Raw genomic sequence first — 22,500 nt, 5'->3', positions numbered from 1 at the left:
TACGCGTTATTTGAATATTATAGTATATATAGTAGTTTTATGGTGTAATTGGCGTCGGGGAAAGGGTAGACATAAACGGACAACCGTAATATGGCAACATCCGGAGCCCCGCACATCTGCCCCCGTTGTTCCGTGAAAACTTACCGCATAGCCTTTCGTTTGTTCCTTTCATTTTTATTATATCCTGAATTCCACGTTCCTTTTTTCCCCCATCTACATCCTAACGTTTCTTCCATTCCATCCTGTTCGTCGTGTCTCTTCGCTTTGCGTGCATTGGCTTTCTTATAATAGAGAGAAATGTTTTTTTTATAAGTTTTTAAAGGGATTGCATAGTCTAGTCTCACCCTCTCTCAGTTTCATGTTCACTCTCTCTTTCCTTACGTATATATCATGGTGTACTGGAGGGGGTGGGGGTTGGGGGGAGGGGAGAACCATCCTACGGAGACTCGTGGGAAATATAGGTCCTGTCCAAATTGTAGGGCCAAGTCCTAAGTGAACGCCCTTGTTCCGGTGGATAGCGGTTCATCACCGGGGCTTACCTGGTGGTGGTTGGTTATGGTGCAGTCCCTTCGGGGCCAGGTGAGGATGTGGGTAGGGGGAGGGGTGGGGGGAATCTCCCCTCTGCCGTACCTGCTTTCCCGAAGTAAATAATCACGTCATTGTCGTCTTTATACGGGAGCTTACGGAAAAGGATTTGGTTTGAAGGAATTCGAGAGGTTGGAGGATCGGATCGCCTTTGTGCACTTTCATTTGTTTTATTCTTTTAGTTTTATAGGATTTGATTCGATTGAGTTGGAGATACAGAACTCTCTCTCTCTCTCTCTGGCCTCTAAGAGGGGTTCAGTTCGCAAACTGAGTGGCCTGTGGGGTGAATTAGGCGTCTAGTCGAGAGAGAGAGAGAGAGAGAGAGAGAGAGAGAGAGAGAGAGAGAGAGAGAGAGAGAGTGTTCATGCCATGTCAAAAAATATATACCACCATAATAGCATGAAGCCATCTGTGATACTCCGGCCTTTGAAATTAGTTCCTATCTCCCACATCACATGATCTCCGGTGAAATAACCCTCTCTCTCTCTCTCTCTCTCTCTCTCTCTCTCTCTCTCTCTCTCTCTCTCTCTCTCACCTGATTCAACTCTGCTAACTGCAATAAAACCTTCATCCTGAGCATCACAAAGATGTGCCCGAAACCTTTTCGAATTGACCCCCAAAAACCGTTTCACCCCTTCCTTCTCCCTCTCTCTTTCTCCCCCCTCTCTCTCCCTCTCCCTGTCACCACCCTCCATGAACCCATATTTATATCCCTTCTCCCCCCCACCCACTTCCCTCCCCCCTCCCATCCTTATGTCCAGACCAGAGAGGAGGAAGTAGGGATCGACGGGAGGGGGGACGAAGAAGGGGGAAGGATGCTTGATGTAGGAATTTAATAAGAAGGATCTTTTTTAGGGGTGTTGGGGTTAGGGGAAGGGAAGGAAGGAAGTGTTACTGCGGAAGAATAATTTTCCTCTCAAAATTTTTTTTTTTATCTAATTTTTTATGCGCGATGCCCACTGATGACTGACTTCCGGTTTTGGGCACGTGGTGATGACTCCTTTCCCGTTTTGGGGTATGCGGTGTGGTCGTAGTCATGGTGATGACTGATGACTGTTATTTTCTGTCTCGTTTCATGGCGTATTAACTCGCTGTTTTGGTGGTGCCCTGGTGATGACTCACTTCCGGTTTGGGTACGTGGTGGTGATTACATATACTGTATGCATAATATATATATATATATATATATATATATATATATATATATATATATATATTTATATATATATATATATGTGTGTGTGTGTGTGTGTGTGTGTGTGTGTGTGTGTGTGTGTGTGGTGTGGTGGGTGTGGGTGTTTATGTATAAAATGTGCAACTGTTAGTAATACCCTTTGCAAATGATAATTCTGCTATTGCTCTTACCTGTGTAAATACCACATCTCTTTTGAAACCAATTAGAAGACTATTGACAATTTTATGGAAAAGATAATCAATTCTTCTACTCATTACTTAGAAGCATCTGAAGTTTTGAGTTGTAAATAATTATTTTATGTAACCGGGATGTTTATTCAGTTCGTTATGCGATACACGACGAATTTCTACATCATTACCATTTGTAATTTTGATGTTTTAATTCCCTGATTCGTAGTACCCATTACGTTTCTCTACGTAATGACGTAATGGAATGGTTTATATCGACGTCATCCAAGAACGCCATAGACCTAAAGACGACGCCGGAACGGTAACTTTCCCTCCCGTCTGTTGTGGAACAGAACCTGGGCAATATCTTTCCCTTTTTCTTCCCCCTTTATATCCGCACCTGCCTTCATGAAAGATAGATTCCATAATTCACCTCGAGGCCTATGGAGAGAGAGAGAGAGAGAGAGAGAGAGAGAGAGAGAGAGAGAGAGAGAGAGAGAGAGAGAGAGAGAGAGAGGATGTTGCAGACATCGCGGTGTAGGCAGGTCAGTCGCCACCTAGTGGAACGGAGCCCAGTCGTTTTGCACGTGGCTATGCAAAGCGCAGGAAGGAGGAAGGAAGGAAGGAAATGAGAGAGAGAGAGAGAGAGAGAGAGAGAGAGAGAGAGAGTGCTAGGTGACCAACAAAGCAATTTAATGATGTGGACATCTTTCGCTCTCTCTTCATGTATTTCTATCAGTGTCTCATATTAGTATAATTTACTTTTTAACTCTATGTACTTGTTTTCTTCCCATTCTCTCTCTCTCTCTCTCTCTCTCTCTCTCTCTCTCTCTCTCTCTCTCTCTCTCTCTCATTTCCTTCCTTCCTTCCTCTTTTGTTAATATGCAGAAACCCAAAATGAACAGGAAAGCTTTAGGTCACTGAAGATTTTGATAATATTCCATCACTATCATTTAAAGATTTCTTGCGCATGTAATTTGAAATGTAACATTAGTCATGTGTAATTAAATTCCTTCTGTGTAGCAAACCTTTCTTTTTGTAATTCTCGCTCTCTCTCCTAGTTTCCATTTCCAATGTGCAGCTGGTTTTTTTTTTTTTTTTGCTCTAGTCCTATATCCTGTCATCTTCCCAATGACTTTCCCTTTCCACGAATTCTTCCCTAATTTTTGCTCAGGCTTCCTTCCTGTCTTCCGCTTTATGCAGTCTACAGGTCGGCAGATGCATGCAGTCTCTCTCTCTCTCTCTCTCTCTCTCTCTCTCTCTCTCTCTCTCTCTCTCTCTCTCTCTCTCTCTCGTGGAGCGTCTCTGCATCACAACTGTACCCCAACCTTTTGCCTCTTCATCAGCTTCTGAGTCTCTGCTCCTCCCCCTCCCGCTTACCCTTCCCTTCCCCTCCCCCTCTCCCCTGCAAGGACCATCAATTGCAGCACTCTCACCTATCGCTACCCTTTAATACCTCCTGCAATTGTGTAATGCTAAACATATGTTAATGGCCACCCTACCTTTCCTGTCAGCTTGTCTGCTATCAACCGGTACTCTCTCTCTCTCTCTCTCTCTCTCTCTCTCTCTCTCTCTCTCTCTCTCTCTCTCTCTCTCTCAGCACGTAACTTGATCTGTGTCCTGCCGTAATTATATATCACTATATATGTCGTTTGAAGAGTCTTAATAATATGTGTTCATGACTTCGTTATTTTACACAGTTTTTAATCAAATTGTGTTTGATGTCCATCTATCTATCTGTTTATCTGTCACATATATATATATATATATATATATATATATATATATATATATATATATATATATATATATATATATATATATATATATATATATATATATATATATATATATATATATATATATATGACTGTATACCTGAGTGGGCAGCTCCCTTGCCTTTCAGTTGAGACCTGGGTTCGATCCTGATGTGAGTCAGAAATTTATTTCTGTTCCACACGTGACTGTGTATTGACCATTTCTATATATATGTGTGTGTGTTGTGCGTGCGCGCGCGTCCACCATAATGTTTACTAACGCATAAAAAATGTCAAAGTTATATTGCAAACATCATGACATCAGATGATGAAAATAAATGTTTCTATTAACGACCATGTAAACATCTAGATCACAAAATTTTGAGAGAGAGAGAGAGAGAGAGAGAGAGAGAGAGAGAGAGAGAGAGAGAGAGAGAGAGAATACGGGGAAACAAGCCGGAAGGATATGTGATGCCAGATGTATGATTAAACCTCCCTCTCAAATTTCTTCTCTGGGCGCCGTGATCTATTGGCTTACTTGGGGGCTGACGAAGACCAATCTCTGTTATGGAAGCTCTCGCGTAATAATAAAGCGTTTGTGACTACCGGCTGCTGCTTTCTGTACGGGCGTTTCAGAATTATATATTATATATATATATATATATATATATATATATATATATATATATATATATATATATATATATATATATATATATTTAGAACTTTCGTCTGTCAGTATGTAAGCATTAATTTAGCGTTTCTTTCTCCATAATATTTATGGTTGCATCAGTTTCAGAGGCACGGTGTTGTGTGTCCTACGCTGAGAGAGAGAGAGAGAGAGAGAGAGAGAGAGAGAGAGAGAGAGAGAGAGAGAGAGAGAGAGAGAGGACTGCTGAGTCTGTTATTCGAAGAGTCTCTTGAGTGGGTCCGAAAGAACATTCAAAAGGAGAACAAAGGAGAGAAGTAGTGGAGAGAGAGAGAGAGAGAGAGAGAGAGAGAGAGAGAGAGAGAGAGAGAGAGAGAGAGGCTGGAGTAGAGATTTATTATGCTTGATGAAGGAAGTATAATTGTCACAGTGACTTCCTGCTGTAAATATGAATACATGAATGGAGTAAGTATTAGGCCAACGTATTTGATGAATGCAATATGTAATAGGTGTAATGGGTTGCTGGGAATACAGTAAGCTTTCTAATGGTTATTAAAATTCTAGTGGTTAATCAAGGTTTTAAAATATATTAAGCACTTTGTAGTGTAATATTAACCACAGCCTAGTCCATTGAGCTCGTCTTCAGTTTGTTGTTACAGTCAGAATTTTGAAATATGTAACTGTTGAGTTTAGCATTTCGATAACTGTGTAGCTTATGTTAGACCTAGGCGCATTTGTAATTACGATTATGAAGCCTTATTTACTCAGCTGATTATAATATCTTTTGTGATTATTCAGATTGACGAATTTCCTCTTGTAATAAACCCAGCGAAGTCGGAACTAACAAGGGGGACGTACTTTCGCTCTCTGGGCTTTCCGGGTAACTGCGTGATGTTAAATTAACCGTGGCTGGAAAAAGTAGGAGTGAAAGTGGTCATGAAACTTGTCCGTTAGGGTGGTAGGAACCATAGGATCTTCTTACTGTAAGTACAGGGTTGCCCAATAGATGGTAGATTTATAAGGGTTGCATTTAAGAATCATGTAATCATTTCATGTAATTTGTCTGTAATCTATAGGACTAACATTTAAATTTTTCAGGAATGTGTGCGAGCATGCTTATGGTATTTATGTTCACGAGGGGAAAAGTAAACTTTACAATATTTGATTTTCTGATATCGATTAAGAAGGCAAGGTGTGTAAATCTATAGATTTTTACAAAGACAGGTTGATGGAATACATACCAACCTTGCGGGTCTTCGTAGACCTATAAGGATCTGTTTTTGTTATTCGTGTGAAGCAGGGGTTGCTATTAACAGAAATTTTTGATAAATGTACTCCTCTGCTATGTGTGATATGCGTATGCTGTTAGAGGGAGGACTGGTTAAAGTGAGACATTATATTGTAAAAAGGATTCCGTAGAATTATTTCTGCATTGAAGAATAATGACAACCTTGTGCGGTCTTTATAAACGCTTTACGTCGCGTAATAAACTTGAACAGCGACGATAAGGAAATTGGATTTGCATATATTGCCGGTCAGATCAGTTTTCCCTTAGGGATTTGATTTCGTCAAGCATCGTATTATTAGTATAAAGTCTCCGCGAATGTTGCTCCCAAGATGAATCGTTCCCTTTTCAGTTTTGGCGCCAAAGGGAAACCGTTTGCTTAGCTTACGCGGGAACTTCAACGCGAATCAACAAAGGAGCTGAGTTGCCAGTTAGCCTATTAGTTGACCCTCCTCAGTCTTCGGTTTCTTTTTCTCTCGCTACCGTTGGCGGGTGAGCCTGTTCTGTCTATGGCCTGCCCTTTCTTTCTTTCTCTCTGTCTCTCCGTCGCCCTTCTCCGCTATGGCTAAACCTTCGGCTGTCCTACATAGTCCCCTGGCACTCTCTCTTTCTCTATCCCTCCTCTCTCTCTCTCTCACGTAAACAAAGTCTCTTGAGCGGCGGCCTGACCCACATCTGTTACCGGGACTAATGTATGGGAAATGCTGCTGCTGCTGCTGCTGCTGCTGCTGCTGCTGCACACTCCGGTTGGCGCGTGCTTTCGAATATAGCACGCGCGGGCGCGGGCGCTCCTGGGACGTTCCATGACGTCATCACCGTGGGGTTGTGTTTGCGGTAGTGAAGGTCACGTCGTAGGTATTTATTCATTAGTTTGCGGTGCGAACGCATCCGTAACGGCTGATGGATTAGAGAAGTAGGCCCAAGAGGGAGGGAATGTTTCCCCGAATTTCCTGGGTGGAGGAAGAGACAGGCGGAGAGATGCATTTGGTTCTGTATTATGCGTGGTTGCATAGGGTATCTCTCTCTCTCTCTCTCTCTCTCTCTCTCTCTCTCTCATGATCTTGTTATACGTAATATTTATGAAAATATATTAATCTGTACTATTAGTTAATGCTTTTAGGTGGTGAGAATGTGATATTAGGTAGTGAGAATGTGTAACAAAGATCCAACTCTTGTTCATGAATGAAATTATTTTGTTGATGAACCCCCTCGGGAGAAAAGGAATAATTTATTTTTAAGTTACAGTAGCAAAAGCATCATTTTTACTTCTGTACCAAACTTGTAACCAAACCATTTAAATACGTATTCTTTTGGCTTAGGTAAATAAAATCGACGTGAGGTAGTCTCAAGTCGATGATGTTTGTGGCAGATAGGTTATAATCAGGATGGCTTATTTAAAATTGACGAAGGATGCTTCCATCTTTTTCTGGCGAAGGGTGTGGAGAGAAGGCGCCGACAGGACACTCTCGCGGCGCCAACACCAGCAGCACCGCCAACAGCAGTAGAAACAGAGGAGGTTCTGGCTTGGCGCGTCCCGCCTTGGGGAACCACCAACACTTCTTCCACCAACATCACATGCACCACCCTCTCCATCATCACCACCACCTCTCTCCTCCTCCAAGGGCCAGCCAAAGTTAGTGGTATATCAGTCCCTCGATAACCTGCTAGGCTGGACCCTTTTAGAAATCCGTGCTTCCAGTTCCCATCATGCCCTGGTCCGTCGTCCTTCTCGCTCTCCCTCTCTCTCTCTGTCTATTTACCTGTCTCTCTCTCTCTGTCGTTTGTGTTTGTCCCATTCCTTCGTCAGTTGCCAACGTGTATCCAGTCCTTAGAAGCTCCTAAACGTTACTGCCGATGTGATGTCGCCTGTGTGTTTAGGCCTATACCCAAGGCTCTTAGAGAGTAACCAGCCCTCCTAGTAACATAGGGTGATTTTAGAGCATATTTTTTGTCTTGTGAGCTCGATTTCAGAAGTGATTCTCCTTTGGACTCCTATGCGTGTGCATTTTCCCCTTGTCCTCTTGAATATTATGGATTAATTTTATGGACGTAGCTTTGTGTTTGTTCAAAGAGTCTGAAGTATTATTCTGGAGTATGAGCTGATAAGGGTCTTGACCGAGGTCGCTGGGCTTCGGTCAAGCCAAGTGCCTGCTGAAGGGTAGCTGTTGCAGCCCGCTAGTTATTTAACTTTGTTATTTAACATATAAAATAAGTGTTGTTTCTTGTGAAACAGAATTTAACATTAAAAGGAAAGTCGTTTTAATGAATGGAAGAATGCTCAGATGCTCTTTGGCGTCTGGTTTTGAAATTCCAAATGTTTGTACGGTTTTTTGAGTTTCAGATATGAATTACAATGTTTTTTTTTTTCGTTTTGACCTTTTATCTTTTATGCTACTATTGGTAAAATTCTTTATTCATTATTCTCTGAAGGAATACTATGATTTTGACTCCAATAACTACATTTTACGGAGTAACGAAGCGGACAATCACTCTCCATTGTATACGAATAGTCTCACTAGGCCTATTATTTACCCAGGACTCATTAAGTCCTGCATTTACCCAACTCCTCACTGCACTAGGCTCAGTCTTCCCTGAGGTGATTTCTGTACTATAAGACTCGATAATGAGCATTGAAACTCTTCCTATAAAAATATGCCATTGAGCATTGAGGAAAGCTAACAGTTCACACACACACACTCTCTCTCTCTCTCTCTCTCTCTCTCTCTCTCTCTCTCTGCTTCTTCCGTAATCGAGTTACATAAGATGGGGCGACAAACAAGTGACAAACAAATGCCAGTATTTCGTTAGCGAGAGCTTTATGTAGTCTCGTTCACCCTCGTCAGCTTGCAACGAGATGGTCGCCGGAATGATAAATGTGGCATGCTGTGGTTATTCTGAATTCGGAGTGAGTTGTGGGGGAATGATTGTGAATTTATATTTTATGAAATGAATCTCGTGTTTCCATAAAGAAACTGATTATGTAACTGCTGTAATATTTAAATACCTCTCTGGACGTAGATTGATCAAAATATGCAAAATGGTTTATATAAGTGTCATGCTAATTCGTTTTTTAATCAGATGCCTAGCCGCAGTAGTTCACATCTGCCCGCGTTAATGAGTCTAATGTAGCTTGAGATAAAAGAGATAAGGCTTCTCTCTCTCTCTCTCTCTCTCTCTCTCTCTCTCTCTCTCTCTCTCTCTCTCTCTGTAGCTTTCTTGATACTCTTGCATTTAGGATATAATTCTGTCCCGGTCCGAATTCTGTTTCTTTCCGAATGTTGCTAGGCAGGGTATTTAAACTTGTATGTGATACAGTACAGTAATTACTCTCTCTCTCTCTCTCTCTCTCTCTCTCTCTCTCTCTCTCTCTCTCTTTTCATGACAGTATTTGTTATGTACTGAACATACACACAGCACCTTTCACCAGCACCTTTCACCTTTCTCTCGGTAACTTGGCGTAGCTTGGTCATGCTGTTTTAAACTCTCTCTCTCTCTCTCTCTCTCTCTCTCTCTCTCTCTCTCTCTCTCTCTCTCTCTCTCTCTCTTTGGCATATTATCGTGACATTTCAGCTACATACGGCGTAACATATAAAAACACACGAGGATAAACTAGTATGGTACTACATCTGTCTCAGTGACAGGGTGGGGCAAGTTAGTCCTACACGGTGCATTTAGCGCTGATTCGGACTTTGGGGGATATATTGGACTTTAGTTGATACAACATGTGGACTTTCGTTGACATATCATTGGAATCGTAACCCTGAAATAGTGGAGATAGCGTTCCAGATGGCTGCGTTTTACTGTGCGCGGTGCAGGCGGGCAGATGTGCAACAGCTGATGATGATGACGATGCCGTGGAACGGACTCTTTCCTAGCCGTTTCAGTGGAATGCCACTGGCAAGGTCTCCCCGAGAGTGAACGCGCTGTCACGTTCTGTTCCGAACGTGAACAACGTTCTTCGGTTGCACTGCTTGCGTGAATTGCTTTGTTCCTCTCTCTCTCTCTCTCTCTCTCTCTCTCTCTCTTCTTGAATTGAGTTTCACCTTTTTCCAGCTGTTTCCTAGATTGTGTCTACTCTCTCTCTCTCTCTCTCTCTCTCTCTCTCTCTGAGTTTCACTCTTTTTCCAACTGTTTCTAGATTGTATCTACTCTCTCTCTCTCTCTCTCTCTCTTTCTTGAGTGTTTCACCTTTTTTCCAACTGTTTCTCTAGATTGTATCTCTCTCTCTCTCTCTCTCTCTCTCTCTCTCTTCTTGAATTGAGTTTCACCTTTTTTCCAACTGTTTCCTAGATTGTGTCTACTCTCTCTCTCTCTCTCTCTCTCTCTCTTCTTGAATTGAGTTTCACCTTTTTCCAACTGTTTCTTGATTCTCTCTTTCTCTCTCTCTTTCTCAACTGTTTCTCTCTCTCTCTCTCTCTCTCTCTCTCTCTGTTTTTCCTAGTTGCCTACTATTAATTCTGTACTACATCTATACGGCAGACATTAATGTTCTCGAATATGTAAAATAATCTTTTTAGATGCAATATTCATTTACCTTTCAAAAAGGTCCATCTTGTCTCGTTAAACATTTGAATTTTTTCATTTACATTTTCTCTTTCAATTTTAATGTTTATATAAAAAATATAATTTTTATTAAAAACCATTATTATTATTATTATTATTATTATTATTATTATTATTATTATTATTATTTTTACGGAAATATTCATGCAGGAGGTAAAAACATTTATTCTCAAGGCGTGTTCCAAACAAGTATTTCTCGCGGCTAATTGTCGAGAAAACTATCGTAGGACGTGGAACAGTTCCGTACATCTGTTCCACCGGGAAACACATGTCTGATTGCATTGAAGATCACACCCATTATTTTTTTTTATTTCATCCGGTAATTTGAAAATTTATGTCTCAGATGAGTACATGTGCACTCTGGTGTCCCGAGTACATATGTACTCGTACAAAGTTCGTTGTTCTCTTATAAAAAAAAGCTGGGTGTGTTTCTACATATGCTGTTTATGTTTGGTTTGAAATGTGTAGTAACATATGTGGTATGTAGCGCATATGCACTTATACGCAGATGTTTTTATTCGTTTCCACGGTAAACTACATATGTGTATGCTATGTGTATTAACTCTTAATATACTTTTTATTCTTAGTATATATTCTATATATATATATATATATATATATATATATATAAATTATATATAATTTTAAAATGTGGAGTATCATCATTGAAATTCAAAGAAACTACTTACTGATTTATACTAAAAATAGATTTTGACAGGTTTGTAGACAGGCGTGATAAAATATTTATCTATAAACCGAAAGAATATTAAAAAAAGATAGATAAATTTCAATATTTGAAAGCATTCTTCATCGCCCCCGAACAAACGAACGAACGAGCCAGACTCAATTGACCCAGTGAAAGATTCCTGGTGTTTCCGTCACATCATACATAAAACCCCATGTGAGAGAGAGAGAGAGAGAGAGAGAGAGAGAGAGAGAGAGAGAGAGAGAGACCACCCCTTGGCGAGTAAAACGATCATGGGTTGAAAAATTCACACGTGTACGTTTCGACCCCCGTTTTCCATCTCCCTCCCTCTCCCTCTCCCCCCCCCTCTCCCTCCCCTCCTCCCTTACACGCACCATCAAAACGTACATAGTTAGAACACGGGCGGGCAGAGGAACGACCGTTATCAGGGATGCATCTGCTGCCGGGTTGGGCAGGCGAAAATGGCCCTTGTCCCGTAAGGGGTTTAAGGGCGGGTATCCCCTGGCTCTTGTGGGGGCTTTGCTGTTTGTCCCAACCCTTACTTTAGCCCTGGGTCGGAGTCTCTCTCTCTCTCTCTCTCTCTCTCTCTCTCTCTCTCTCTCTTTCCCTTTTTCTTTTCTCATTCTCTGTTTATCTGTTTGTATTTTGTAGTTTTAACTTTTGTTCCGTTGCGATATTTATAAATGATATTTATATAAGAAAAATCCGTTGTAGTGCTCTCTCTCTCTCTCTCTCTCTCTCTCTCTCTCTCTCTCTCTCTCTCTCTCTCTCTCTCTCTCTCTCTCTCTCTCTCTCTCTCTCTCTCTCTCTCTCTCTCTCTCTCTCTCTCTCTCTCAGTAAGTTCCAGTTGGCATAATATTTACAAATAGCTGGAATACATATGAAAGCCTGTATTGGTTCGTTCAGAACGCTCTGTAACCTCTAATCAAACCCAGTGATGAATATTTTTCGCCTTAGTATTATTAAATAATTAGTCCTGAATAAGTAAGGAGGGCATATATAACATGGTATTTTCTGCTGAAGTTTTTTTTTATTTGTAATAATACATGAAGTTATGAAGAGGTAAATAATGAAACTGTTTTGCACCGTTGCTTGGATACCGTGAATGCAAGAGACAGAACGAGAATAAGTAAATATAAAAAAAAGGAGTGAATAGTAACGCTCCGTAATGGATAAAGTGCAATGCAGAAAAGTAAAGAAGAACAAGAATGAATAAATAATTACGGTCCGTAATGCATAAAGTGTAATGCAGAAAAGTAAGGAAAGAACAAGAATGAATCAATTATTACGGTCCGTAATGGATAAAGTGTAATGCGGAAGAGCAAAGAAAGAACAAGAATGAATAAATAATTACGCTCCGTAATGGATAACGTGTAATGCAGAAAAATAAAGAAAAAACAAGAATGAATAAATTACGCTCCGTAATGGATAACTTGTAATGCTGAAAAGCAAGAAACAAGGAAAAGGGGGAAGAATGAATAAATACAAAAAAAGAGCGATTAATTACGTTCCGTAATGGATAGCATGTAATGCGAAAAAATAAAGAAAGGACAAGAATGAGTAAATAAAATAAGGAGCGAATAATTACGCTCTGTAATGGATGACGTGTCATGCGGAAAAGTCAGAGATAGACGAAGAATAAGTAAATAAAAAATGGAGCGAATAATTACGCTCTGTAATGGATGACGCGTAATGCGGAAAAGCAGAAGAGAAATAACAAGAATAAATAAATAAAAAACATCGAATAATTACGCTCCGTAATGAGTAACATGTAATGTGGAAAAGTAAAGAAAGGATAAGAATAAGTAATGCAAAAGAAAAGGAGCGAATAATTACGCTCCGTAATGAATAACGTGTAATGCGGGAAAATAAAGAAAGGATGAGAATAAGTAAATACAAAAAAAGGAGCGAATAATTACGCTCCGTAATGGATAACGTGTAATGCTTTTGGAAAAGTAAAACTCGTGGAATGCTCCCCAAAAAAAATTTTTTTGCGCCAGCGAAAATTAACATTCGCGATTGTATATCGTTATGTAAATTGTGCTATTTGTGCAGGCATATTGCCGCCTTATGTACTGAGTGCATGCCCCGTGTTTGTATGGCCCCCCCCCTTCCCCCCTCCCCTCCCCTCCTCCCCTGTTTTACGGCGTGTTTATCTTTGATGTCTGCCAGACTGAAATAATTTCCAGCCTCTGTTTACCGGAATTATGTTTATGCAACGCGCTGTTTATTGTTTCGGCTTGTTTCGGCCATCGGGGCTGAGCGCTAATCATGTTTCTCTTATCGTCAGGGTCACCGAATGGTCGAAAATTCGTCCGCTTGTGGACGCCACCGTTGCGCTTGCCCCAATTATTACGTTCTTTGAGGGCTGCGTCACCGTAGCTGTTATCCAGTCATGCTATATCAGTACTTCGTGCTTTTTAGCCAATTACCCTCTTTGGAAGATAAGTCACCGTAGCTGTTATCCAATCACGTTATGTGACAGCTTCGTCACCGTACTTTGTTTTAGCCAATCGCTTACTTTGAGCTACGTCGCCGTAGCTGTTAATCAAACCATGTTATGTGACAGCTTCGTCGTCGTATTTTGTAGCCAGTCATTCTCTGAAAGCTACGTCGCCGTAGCTGTTAATCAAATCATGTTGTATGGAAAACTTCGTCACCGTATTTTATTTTAGCCAGTCACAATCTCTGAAAGCTACGTAATTTTCAGCCAGTCACTTTCTTCGAAAGATACTTCTCTGTATTTTTATCCAGTCACATTCTTTGAAAGCTTCGTTACTCGAGACTTTGTCTTTTAGTAGTATTTAAAAGATCCGTCGCCTTATCTTTAACCCAGTCTTATTTTGTGAAGGATTCGTTACCAGAGCTTTAATCCAGTCACGTTCTCCGATCACATTCTTTGAAAGCTTCTCCACTGTACATTCTTACAAGAACGTTTTTGTCCTGGATTGCTTACTTAAGCTTTATTTCAATCACATTCTTGGAAAACTTCAGCCACTGACCTTCCGTATTATTGTTTTGGGTTGGCTAAGTATAGGTCATAATGCAACATTCTGAAGAACGTTGAAGAGATCTGAGGAAGTTGATTGGTGGCTTCTAGTCTTGAGAATGGACGTTACTCTACCTTTTTCTGTCCGCCCTCAGATCTTAAAAACCACTGTGGCTAGAGGGCTGCAAATTGGTATGTTGATCATCCACCCTCCAACCATCAAACATACCAAATTGCAGCCCTGTAGCCACCGTAGTTTTGATTTTATTCAAGGTTAAAGTTAGCCATAATCGTGCGTCTGGCAACAATATAGGATAGACCACCACCGGGCAGTGGTTAAAGTTTCATGGGCCGCGGCTCATACAGCATTGTACCGAGACCACCGAAGGATAGATCTATTTTCGGTGGCCGTGATGATACGCTGTAGCCGCTGTACAGAAAACTCGATTGTGCCGAAAAAAACTTCGACGCATTTTTTACTTGTTGTCTTGTTTACTCATTGTTATCTTCTCATTGTTTCGTAATATCTTCTCCTTTAAATATTAGATTCACTTATTCATAATCTTAAAAGAGTCTTCTGTATAATCCAGTTACGTGGTTACGAATTCTTATTCCCAAATGCGAATATTGTTTAATGCTTCTTGTGTATATTAGCAAAATATTTTATATGAAGACAGAGTGAATTTCGTGGGAAAGGTGATGCTGAATTTTTTTAATTTATTTTTTACAGGAAATTGTTAAATTGTTTTATATTTAGAGACTTGAGTTTTGGGGAAAAGTGGCGTTGAAGGTTTTATTTAATTTTTACAGGGATTTATATATATATATATATATATATATATATATATATATATATATATATATATATATATATATATATACATTATATACACATACATACATACATACATATATATATATATATATATATATATATATATATATATATATATATATGTATATATATATATATATATATATACATATATATATATATATATATATATATATATATATATATATATATATTATATATATATATATATTCTCCAAGGTTGACAGCACTAAAATTCGCTTTCTGTATTGTCTTGTGTACACGAATTACAAAAGTCATTACTATTCAGTGATTGACAGATAGATATAATTACATGCATTTATGCACATTGGGCTTCATCCACACACACACACACACACAGCCTCCTCAGGTAAGCAATCCCACTACGACAGAAACAGGTAACAGTTCATGACGCATACGCCTGATTTTGCGTCAACGTCAACAGAATAATAATCTCGCTTTGCGCCCCCTATCCTCCTACGCATCTTCTGTCCAACCCCTCCCCCTTCCCCACTCCCCCTCCCCTCTTCTTCCCCTCCCTCTCCTATCTCTCCCGTACATACCATTTCTTCCCCCTCCCTTAATGTAATGGTGTTAGGGTCAGCAGGATTTTCACGGGGTGGGAGGGAGGGGACATAGAGTGCGTTGGAGTAAAGGGCGTGTAAAGGGGTCTTACCCCTCCCCCTCCTTCTCCTCCTCCCCCCTCCTCGAGAGGAGAGATAGGGTTACTCCCTCCGCCCGGATGTGATATCACACACTCCCTGAAATCTGCTGCAGAAGCCATATTATTAACCCTTGAAGGTCTGAAAAGTTTGATGGAGAGAGAGAGAGAGAGAGAGAGAGAGAGAGAGAGAGAGAGTGGCATAAAAAGGAAAGAGAATGGAAAAGAGAAAATAGCAGATAGTGAGATATTTAAAAAAGAGGGCATAAAATATATGAGAATTAGAGGCATAAGGAGGAGAGTTGAGAGAGAGAGAGAGAGAGAGAGAGAGAGAGAGAGAGAGCAGTGGCATAAAAAGTAAAGAGAATGGAAAGGAGAAAATGACATAATGAAATATTAAAAAAGAGGGCATAAGATATAAGAGAATTAGAGGCATAAGGAGAAGAGAGAGAGAGAGAGAGAGAGAGAGAGAGAGAGAGAGAGAGAGAGACAGACAGAGACAGAGACCAGTGGCATCATAAGGAAACAGAATGGAAAAGAGAAAATAACACATAATGAAATATTGGAAAAAGAGGGCATAAAATATAAGGGAATTAGAGGCATAATGAAAAGAGTTGAGAGAGAGAGAGAGAGAGAGAAAATGAATTTTAATGCATAAACGAACACTGGGAGAAAGACAAACGCATCCGAAAAAAAACAGACGGATGAAACAAGATGTATATGAGAGAGAGAGAGAGAGAGAGAGAGAGAGAGAAAAGCGATGAAGTTGATAGGGCACGTCATCATGGCGGGCGATGGCGGTTGGGGAACGAGAGTTACCTTTAATAAACAGGAACCAAATTTCTTTTTTGCGCGCGTGCCTGCGTTTATAACACTATTACGGTTGTGTATTCTCTCTCTCTCTCTCTCTCTCTCTCTCTCTCTCTCTCTCTCTCTCTCTCTTTATGCCTCTTAATCTCTTATACTTTATGCCTGTTTTTCTTAAATCTCTCATTATCTCTTATTTTCTCATTTCCATTCTCTTTCCTTTTTATGCCACTGCTATCTCTCTCTCTCTCTCTCTCTCTCTCTCTCTCTCTCTCTCTCTCTCTCTCTCTCTCTCTCTCTCCCCCCTCATTATGCCTCTAATTCTCTTATACTTTATGCTTATTTTTTTAATCTTTCATTATGCGTTATTTTCTCATTTCCCTTCTCTTTCCTTTTTATGCCACTGCTCTCTCTCTCTCTCTCTCTCTCTCTCTCTCTCTCTCTCTCTCTCTCTCTCTCTCTTACCCCTACTACCGCATGGATGGTGATCTTAATTGGTGCGGGTTGAGCTACTCGAGCACCTGCCTCTCTCTCTCTCTCTCTCTCTCTCTCTCTCTCTCTCTCTCTCTCTTTCAACTTTATTCTTTACTGCCTCCATTATTTTACTGTTGTATTTGAGGTCCTAACAGTTATGTTATGTTCTCTCTCTCTCTCTCTCTCTCTCTCTCTCTCTCTCTCTCTCAGCGCTACTATTCAACAGTGCTTCACGGTTACTGGGGTCATTTTTATATAGTAGGTACATATAATATATATATATATATATATATATATATATATATATATATATATATATATATATATATATATATATATATATATATATATTTTCTCTCTATATATACATGTACATATATATAATTTTGTGTACTCTTTTATGTCCTCATTATTGGTATTTACTCTCTCTCTCTCTCTCTCTCTCTCTCTCTCTCTCTCTCTCTCTCTCTCTCTTACAGATGCATATAGGCGTAGTGCAGCTGTTTGGAGTGAAGAGATGAATTTTTATGTATCATTTTTTAAAAATCATTAGAAATATTACTTATCCAGAAAAGAAGGTAAATACAGGGTATTAAATTTATTAAATATCATCGTCTAGTTCAGGAATCTAATGAAAATGTTAAAAGGCAGAGAAATGGAAAACATTTTAAAACATTCCTACAGACACATAGAATAAGCTGGAGTGTGGAGAATTTGCATGCTAACAAAAATAAGCGCAGAAATATATATGCGTTCATTCTGTTATTTCAAGTTTTTATGATTAAATTTTTCCGGCCATTGCGTATTTTTTCTTTCTAATTTCGAAAAAACGTAGGAGTAGTAAATTAGACAATTAACATGAGGGTTTTTTTATTTTGCAAAAAAAAAAGTTGTGTAGTATTACAGTCCATTATTGTTGAGTTTTAAGAGAGAATTCTATTTCTCTGGTGTTTTCATTTATTACTTTATACGCATATGCATATGTATACACACACACACACACACACACATATATATATATATATATATATATATATATATATATATATATATACACAACGTCTATACACAACGTCTATATATATATATATATATATATATATATATATATATATATATATATATATATATATATATATATATATATATATTTTTGGAATATGGAGATGAATAGATTGCACAGCACAAAATGGAATGAGAATGGTTTAAAGAGTGAAAAGTGTTCTGGAATGGTTTGGTCATGCAGAGAGAGTGGGCGACAAGAGCTCTGTGAAACGCGTGTGGGAAGCAAGGCGGCTAGGGACGCCGGGAAACAAGCAGTGGCGGAAAAAGATGGGTGAGGGGCGCAGTGTGATTAGAGTGAATAGGGGTGGGGCGATGTGCTGTTGATGAGTCATCAGTGGAAGAGAAAGAAGAGGTGGATATGGATATATATATATATATATATATATATATATATATATATATATATATATATATATATATATATATAAATACATAAATATATACACATGTATATATATTTGTGTGTGTGTTTGTGTATACTTGTGTATATCTATTTGCACACATATATAATCAATATTAAGAACTTTCAATCATCAAAAAGCCAAAGAACCCGTCATAATCATCAGCAATCAACAAAGAAAAGAAACTAATTAAAGTGAAATGTGTAGGTAGGAAATTCAACTCAGTGACAAAAAAAAAGATGAACCTTTTATGTTCTACACCTCTTTTCCTCCCCCCTCCGTCTCACAGAGAGAGAGAAAGAGAGAGAGAGAGAGAGGATGTGGGGAGAAGCCGTGGTCCTCGACTTGCTCCTCGTGGTTGAAGTGCGACCACCTGTCCCCCCTCATAAATTCTCTCTCTCTCTCTCTCTCTCTCTCTCTCTCTCTCTCTCTCTCTCTCTCTCTCTCTCTCGTTCCGTTGTTGGTCTGTTTACTGCGTCAAAGTGCTCTCTCTTTTTGCCAATTAGTTTTGTAGTAACATCATTACTTTATCTAAGCATGTTACCCTTTCAGTACCCTTCCAGTGATTTAATTCTTTAAGTGCAAACATTTTTACTAAACTTTAGATGCTTTCTTAGTTACAGTTTTTCTTTTTCAACAGTATATATGCTGTACGTTACACACACACACACACACACACACATATATATATATATATATATATATATATATATATATATATATATATATATATATATATATATATATATATATATACATACGTATATATAAATTTCTGGCTCACATCAGGATGGAACCCTGGTCTTTTAATTGAAAGACGAGACCGCTGCCAACCAAGCCACACAAGTCATAAAAGAAGTTGGAACCCGTGTACCTGGTTCGATCCTGATTTGAGTCAGAAATTTATTCCTGTCCCACACGTGATTGTGTGCTGATTATTTTCAATATATATATATATATATATATATATATATATATATATATATATATATATATATATATATATATATATATATATATATATATATATATATGTGTGTGTGTGTGTGTGTGTGTGTGTGTGTGTGTGTTTACATATACATATTAAATACATATAAGTATTTGGGTGCGTACAATCATTCATAATGCGTATGTATACATTGATAGTTTCTTTATTAAGTTTAGATTACTTCTCTTTCCTGTTCTAGTGTACGTTTAATTACTTCCTTATACTGTAAATGAAATTCCACCCGAGCTGTCTTCAACAATCACTTGTTTATTTCTTGCGTGATTTTTATTTTTTTATTTCTGACCAAGTCATTATATGATCATCACTTTTGAATTTTTTTTCTTTCAGTGAACTTATAATCATGTTGAAGGTCTCCAAATGATTAATATTCATTTTCATATTTTACATATTTTCTCTCAATATCTACCCTCTCGACTTTTCTTATGCTTTCCGTTCTGTTATGAGTCATTTCATGTTTTTCCAATTATGATAAATTATGATAAATTTGCCTTTCTGCGTTACAGTGATGATTGATTATTTTTTACTAAGGAACGACGATGGACTAAATATTTCTGCATTCTGATTGGTTCTTTTCAGTGTAAATTATTTCTTGTGCTCATCCCTAAGTGACAGTTGACCGTTTATTTTTATTTATTATTTTGATAATATGGTTATTTAACTTGATAGTTTTGCCCCTTGTATGGTTGCTGTTAGTCTGTGGAATACATTTATTTATTTTAGTGATTAATCAATTCTTTTAATTTTATTTTATCCGCTGGTTTATAAATGAATGTCTTATTAGCTACAGCCAATTAGCAGTTTCTCTCTCTCTCTCTCTCTCTCTCTCTCTCTCTCTCTCTCTCTCTCTCTCTCTCTTTTCAGTACTTCCCCTTGTACTCCTTCTCTCTCTCTCTCTCTCTCTCTCTCTCTCTCTCTCTCTCTCTCTCTCTCTCTCTCTTTTTTAAGTACTTCCTTGTTGTCCTCTCTCTCTCTCTCTCTCTCTCTCTCTCTCTCTCTTTTCAGTACTTCCCTTGTTGTATTCTCCTCTCTCTCTCTCTCTCTCTCTCTCTCTCTCTCTCTCTCTCTCTCTCTCTCTCTTTTCAGTACTTCCCCTTGTTGTATTCCTCCTCTCTCTCTCTCTCTCTCTCTCTCTCTCTCTCTCTCTCTCTCTCTCTCTCTCTCTGGCATTTCCTTCATTTTAAATATTCTTCCATCGTCGTCAACGGCTCTTGCCGCCACCACCTTTCTCTCTCTCTTTCTCTCGCTCTCTCTCTCACTTTCTTTTTATATCTCCCCTTTTCTCTTTATTTACTCTCCTTCCCCTCATCCCCTTTTCCTATGCCGTGCCTTGTTCCCCTTTTTTCCACCCTCTCCCCTTTTCGGTCGCGTCTTCCCCCTCTGTCGCTGCTTCTTGGGTTTTAGTAATGTTTCTCCCCCTTTTACTATTCTTGTGGTCTCTCTCTCTCTCTCTCTCTCTCTCTCTCTCTCTCTCTCTCTCTCTATTCCCCCTCCTTTTCGGCCGGTGCTTTTTTCCCCTGAAGGCGTTGACAGGCCAAGCGCCCCAGTTTTAGGCACTGCCCGGTTTTGCCTCGCAAGACCCCATTCATTCGTTTTGTGTCCTTTCTTCCTTCCTTACTTTCTTCGTCTCTTTCATCATCTTCTTCTTCTTCTTCTTCTTCTTCTTCTTCTTCTTCTTCTTCTTCTTCTTCTTCTTCATTTTGTTGTTTTTCGTCTCCTTCTTCTTCTTTATCTACTTCTTTTTCTTTCCTTTATTCGTCTCATTCTTCTTCTTCTTCTTCTCCTTCTTCTTCTACTTTTTCTTCTTTTTCTTCTCCTACTTTTTCTTCTCTTTCTCATTCTCATTCTTCTCCTTCTTCGTTCCCTTTATTTTCTCTCCTTCCTTTCATCGTCTTCTTTATCATCTTCTTCTTCATCATCTCCATCTTCTTCTTCTTCTTCTTCTTCTTCTTCTTCTTCTTCTTCATTTTGTTCTTTTTCGTCTCCTTCTTCTTCTTTATCTTCTTTTTCTTTCCTTTATTCGTCTCATTCTTCTTCTTCTTCTTCTCCTTCTTCTTCTACTTTTTCTTCTTTTTCTTCTCCTACTTTTTCTTCTTCTCTTTCTCATTCTCATTCTTCTCCTTCGTTCCCTTTATTTTCTCTCCTTCCTTTCATCGTCTTCTTTATCATCTTCTTCTTCATCATCTCCATCTTCTTCTTCTTCTTCTTCTTCTTCTTCTTCTTCTTCTTCTTCTTCTTCTTCTTCTTCTTCAGCGAATGTTTGTTTGTCGTCTGTGTATTAAGGAAATATCTCGCGAATGAATGTATGGATTTCGATCAAACTCGATGATTAACCTGCAAATGATTCGTCGCCATGGAAATGGTCTGGCCCACTTTTTCTTTTGAATTAATTTTTCTGTATTTAGTTAATTTTCCTTATTTCCTCCTTTTCTTTGCATTCTTCTTCGTGTTGTCTTCCGTCTTAACACTCTTTCTTTTTTTAATTTTCTTCTTGTATTTTACATCTATTAGTATTTTATAGGAAGTCACTTTTTTTCATTTTGGGTTTTATTCTTCTTCTTCTTGCATTCTTGTTTATTTCTCTTCTTTTACTTCGTTTCTTTGTCTTTTCTTTTGGTTTCTCATTTGAAATCGTCGTAATTTATTGAGTTTCTCTTTCTCGCTTTTACTTTTTATTCTTTCTGCCATATTTTTTTTTCATTTTACTTTGTGTTTGTTTGATTCCCTTTCATAATTCTCTCTCTCTCTCACTTATGTTTTTGCTTTTTGTTTATATTTTATCTTCTCTATTTCCTTGTTTTACATACTCTATATTTTTTATCATCCTCTTACCTGGTTTACATGTATATATTTTATGGGGCACATATATATATATATATATATATATATATATATATATATATATACACATATATATATATATATATATATATATATATATATATACATATGTGTATATAAATTTATGCTCATATATATATATGCATTAATAAATATGAATATATATTATATATATATATATTATATGTATACATGTATCGTAACGTTATTTATATATTTATCTACCTATCCATTTATTTATGTATTTATTCGTACATCCGTATCGTTTTTCGTTAGCGTTGCGGAACGCTCGCAATCATCAGTTATTTTTTCCGATGGCATTAATTCCATTTTCTTATTTTCCATACGTTTTTTCGTTTCCGCATTTAATGGAAGTGGGTTTTTTCTCCCCCCTGTGTATTTTCGTTTAGTTTTATTTAGCGCTTTTTTCGTCTAATTCTCTTTTTTCCCTCTAATACTTTTTGTAATTTCGTGAGGATTAAGCGATCAAGGTTTTAGAAATGCTCTTGCGGAA

General features: G+C 38.4%; 1 protein-coding gene across 14 annotated transcripts in view; it reads left to right on the top strand.

Moving 5' to 3' along the window:
• Positions 1–22,500, top strand: part of LOC136853015 (one cut domain family member 3-like) — a 544,859-nt gene that overhangs the window by 45,690 nt on the left and 476,669 nt on the right. For 5 of the 14 annotated variants that reach the window (XM_067128158.1, XM_067128157.1, XM_067128156.1 and 2 more), the window contains exon 2: positions 7,074–7,271. The exons of the other annotated variants lie outside the window; for them this stretch is intronic. In XM_067128158.1, coding sequence (XP_066984259.1) covers positions 7,074–7,271 — 198 coding nt within the window. The remainder of the gene's footprint in view (positions 1–7,073; positions 7,272–22,500) is intronic. 14 annotated transcript variants of the gene reach the window in all.

This window comes from Macrobrachium rosenbergii, chromosome 26 (genome assembly GCF_040412425.1).
Source record: "Macrobrachium rosenbergii isolate ZJJX-2024 chromosome 26, ASM4041242v1, whole genome shotgun sequence".
In the NCBI taxonomy this organism is placed as follows: domain Eukaryota; kingdom Metazoa; phylum Arthropoda; class Malacostraca; order Decapoda; family Palaemonidae; genus Macrobrachium; species Macrobrachium rosenbergii.
This window is presented reverse-complemented; position numbering and strand designations above follow the sequence as displayed.